General features: G+C 35.5%; 1 protein-coding gene across 1 annotated transcript in view; it reads right to left on the reverse strand.

The window, feature by feature from the left end:
• Positions 1-4508, reverse strand: part of grin2aa (glutamate receptor, ionotropic, N-methyl D-aspartate 2A, a) — a 160708-nt gene that overhangs the window by 52226 nt on the left and 103974 nt on the right. The window contains exon 4 of the mRNA XM_016488523.1: positions 1346-1460. Within this exon, the coding sequence (XP_016344009.1) occupies positions 1346-1460 (115 nt within the window). The remainder of the gene's footprint in view (positions 1-1345; positions 1461-4508) is intronic.

Raw genomic sequence — 4508 nt, forward strand, 5'->3', positions numbered from 1 at the left:
GACTAAGTATTCATAGTTGTGTAAATACTGTCATACTAACAGCTGTCTAATTTTTGGTTGATTGTAATCTATTACATACCTTTCTATCAAAGTTATCTAACATTATCAAGCTGAATTTGTTCTGACACAGTTTAACTCTCAGTTCTTGTCATATTACATTACCATTTTCTAAACTATAGCGAATAAACTGTGATAATGTGAGAAATGTTGAAGGTGTCTGAATAAATTTTGGTTTGAATAAATTTTGTTAGTTGGTTAACTTCATTTGATAAATGAAGTTAACCAACTAACATTACACATACTCTTTTGGTTTCTGTACCCAATATAAAACATTTACAAATGCAATAAAAATATTGGTATTGGTACTCGGTATAGACAAGTAGCAAAAATAAAAGTATCGGTATCGGGCGAGTACTGGAAAAAGTGGTATCGGTGCATCCCTAGTATCTAGTCCCAAATGAGCTGATTTTATAACAGATTGATTAAACTCCAAAAGTTTAATGGACAGTTGAAACAGCATGAAAAATAATACAGAGCTGCTGTAATAGAGCCCAATAGAACACTTTAACATCAGATGAATAACGAGGTCCTAAACACCTCTGGGATCTAATTTAGTGTGTTTTATCCTACTGTAATACAAACCCAATATCATATCTGCAAAACAACAGTCGTTTAATGAGCCATACGATGTTATATTAAGACAGACCACCAGTATGCGGATTCCCCTCCAAATAACACAAGATGTTTTAATACTATTGATGATCGTCACGCTCTCCCAACAAGAGATCAAAAGGCCTGATCCAAGCAAATCTGTCGTTTGCCGCATGGACGTGTATTCATAACCAAATCCGTCTCTCAGCTCGCAGCCTTATTCTGTCAATTAGACTCCCACCGATATTGATTGATTTGCGGAGTGAACTCCACAAATCAATTTCTCCCATTGTTTTGCCGTTCCAATTATTCCTCCCGCTCTGGTTTCATTGAACCGCATTCTCTACTAAAACAGAAAAAAAGAGGGACACGCTCATCCAAGAATCCTGCACTAATGCACACGTGTGTGTTCCCGTTCATGTTTGGTCTCGGACTGGATTGCGGTCTAGAAGGAAAAAAACATGCCCTAATTACACCTCCGAATTTGCAGACTCTGGCAGCGCACGTCTGAGGTAATTACCGCACTGACACACTTTTACACCGTTCCAGGGTGTAATTAAGATGGCGGATTCATGGGTACTAATATTGTGTGAACAGTTGTTAATGACGCTTTGCTTGGAGAAGTTATAATGAAATTATAATGGCGCAGTTAAGAAGGTCAGTTGTTTTCGGCGGCGGCACGGAGCATCCTTACCTTTTCCCACTCTCTGTCCTTGTTCAGCACGATCACAACCAGTTTGGGATGCACCTGGTAACCATCCTCGGTGAAGGACAAATCTCTGCCATCCCAAGTCACGTTCATCATGTACCTAGAGGAAGCAGAAACCTCATCAGGTTCAGAAATAGAGCAGTCAGGTGACACAAATCTTATCTGCTGCAGTAGGCACGAAAAGAACTTTTCATCCTAATGATGTTCATTCTATACCTAAAAGATCAAAATAACATATGAAGGTCATTTTCAACATGCAAGCAGACAAAAAGAGGAATTAATGAGCCATCTGAAGACTAATGACTGACCTAAATCAGACGTCACATTAAGCGAAGATGAAAAATCTGCCCGAGTTATTATTAGCATCCAATGAAATCTACATGAATCACTACTATTCTTTCTTTTGTCTCCATCTTCAAAGACATAGAAAGAGAGAGCATGTAGATGTAAAACAGAAGAGACCAATCTAAGGAAACATTATGGGTTCAACACAAGGTTTTTGATATCATTTGTGGCATTATGTAGATTACCACAGAAATGATTTCTGACTGGTTCCTCAGCTTCTTTTTTTGGTTACAGAGCAGAAGTAAACCGGGCCAGTGTTCCAGAAGACTGAACAACAGGAAATTAAGCTCATATTTTGGGGGAATTTCAACAAGTTGACCCCAGTGGTCCACAAGGTGGTGCTAGTGAGTCCACAGAAAATTTCTGATTGTTTTTGTTTTGTTTTTTTTACGAAATGTATTTTTTTGGTTGTGAAAGTTAACGTTAACTTTTCTGTTTGCTTACAGTTGCCATAACTCATAATATACTATTTCATTTATTATTCTAAAGATGGAAATGATGATGATGATGATGATTATTGACACAAATTTTTATCAGTAAGAATTAAAAAAAAAGTGTTTTTATTTATATTTATTTACTATAATTTTTTTTACATATTTATTTTCTAGTTTGAAGAAAATTGTTGACAAATTTTTAAATCTTCAAAATAAAAAAATCTTCAAATGAAAAAATGTTCATGCATTTTAAGTGTATTTTTATTTATATTTATTTTGACTATAATTTTTTAACATATTTTCTAGTTTGAAGTCCTAGGCAAAAAGAAAATTATTATTGCCAGATTTTTATCAGTAAGAATTAAAAAAAAAAATCTTCATGTTTTTTTTTGTTTTGTTTTTTTTTTGGGGGGGGGGGGAGTTTTAAGTGTATTTTTATTTATATTTATTTTGACTATAATTTTTTAGCATCTTTATTTTCTACTTTGAAGTCCTTGGCAAAAAGAAAACAAAAAAAACCCTGGTCTAAATGTTTTTTTTTTCCTCAACATAAAGGGTGTTGTTAAAACCAGATGGGCATTTTTTTATGGAAAGTAAAACCCAAGTGAATAGATTCTGGATCTTTGTCTTTTCACAATGCCACCGTGTTCCTGTCATGTCAGTTTAAATGCGATAAAGCGATGAACATGCTGTGTTGCCTTCCCACTTTTCACACCATGTCGTCAGGCCTCCCTCAGAGACCCGAATGGCAAAAAACCAGCTGACACAAACACATCAGATTGCCCCTCTTCCTCAGTAATTACGACCCAGCCATTTTAGCGAACCCTGCGGCACGGGTACAGCGTGGAGGTAAGTTTCTTGCCGCACTACTGCCAGGTGAGCAGAATTAGAAGTGTGGCACGATGATCGATTTATGAAACGGGTCTTAGTGGGCGTCTAGTGACTGAATGGCAGTGCAGCTTTTTGAATTGATTGGGGTCCCATTTAGGGGGCGAAGCGAATGCCCACTCACCCAAGATATATCACTGAATCCAATTACATCAGACTGCGGGAGAGGGAGAGAATCGATAAGCTCTGCTCTCCTTCACTACAAGACATGTTTCCATTCACACTGGGCTCCCTTATTTATTTTAAACCTCCTTTCATATTTTACACCTCACCCAGTTCCCTTTGCTGCCGCTAAGACTGTGAACTGTGGATCACTACACTGGTCACACCTGCTGAGCCCCTTTTACCAATTACTGAGGAAAGCAGACACTGGACACAGTGTGTCAATAGAGCTTTAGGTTCTCAGCAGGATCGCAGGAGTGTGAGAGTTGTGCTCATTAGCTTAGTATGTTCTGTCACTGCTAGACTTGTGGCGTTCAGACTGCAAGAACCACAGTGACAAACAGAGCAAAAATATGTGATGGGGGGGGTGGAAGGAGAGGGTGAACTGAATGAAAGGAAAAAATCTGCATATGGAAAATGTGTCAACATTGATCTTGAACTGCCTCTAGACATGATTCCCATTTCAAACTATTTTTTTGGACCAAGTGGACATTTAGTGCAGCTTCCAAAATATATCACCTTTGATAATATATAAGTATGCACCAATATAAAAATGTTAGCCAACACTGACAGCAAATAATTTTTTAAGTTATGAACAACAACCAATAAATAATTGATATAATAAATCTATGCTATTTTGTTTAAATAAATGAAAAACACACAAGTACAGAGATATGTTGAGATTTACTAAAGATTTAAAAGTGTTAATTATTAGGGTTACTAAAGTTTCTTTTTTAAGGATTAACTCATTTTTATAAGATTACATTTAAATCATTCTGAGTGTTAGATGATGGCCAAAGTAATCTAATCTTTAAAAATATGGAAAATAAGCATGCATAACTGTATATCCAATACTGGTTCATATACAGTATATGGCCCTAATATCAACCAATACCGATAAATTTAAAAAACCTGTAATATTAGCCGATAACTGAAATGGTACATCCCTAAATCTATATATAAAATATACAACAGTATATTAACCTATATAGTACATCCCTAAAAATAAAGTTTAAAAATATGAGTTTAAAAAAAAAAGGTCTTCAAGAACTGTAAATTTGATCAGTTCAACTGAATCGTATCTTTTGCAGATCATTTATTTATTTAAATCAAACTTTTGCCACCATTTACACACCGTCATGTTGCCCAAATTAAGGTAAATCACTTTTTTTTTCCCTGTGGAACACAAAATGAGAAAATGGGTTGATATGAAATTGCAAAAGATGCTGTTTTTCAGACAAAAAAAGAAAAGAAAAGAAAAGAAAATAAAAGAAAAGAAAAGAAAAGAAAAGAAAAGAAAAGAAAAGAAAAACTTTTCA

Source organism: Sinocyclocheilus anshuiensis, unplaced genomic scaffold (genome assembly GCF_001515605.1).
Source record: "Sinocyclocheilus anshuiensis isolate Anshui unplaced genomic scaffold, SAMN03320099.WGS_v1.1 scaffold461, whole genome shotgun sequence".
Lineage (NCBI taxonomy): Eukaryota > Metazoa > Chordata > Actinopteri > Cypriniformes > Cyprinidae > Sinocyclocheilus > Sinocyclocheilus anshuiensis.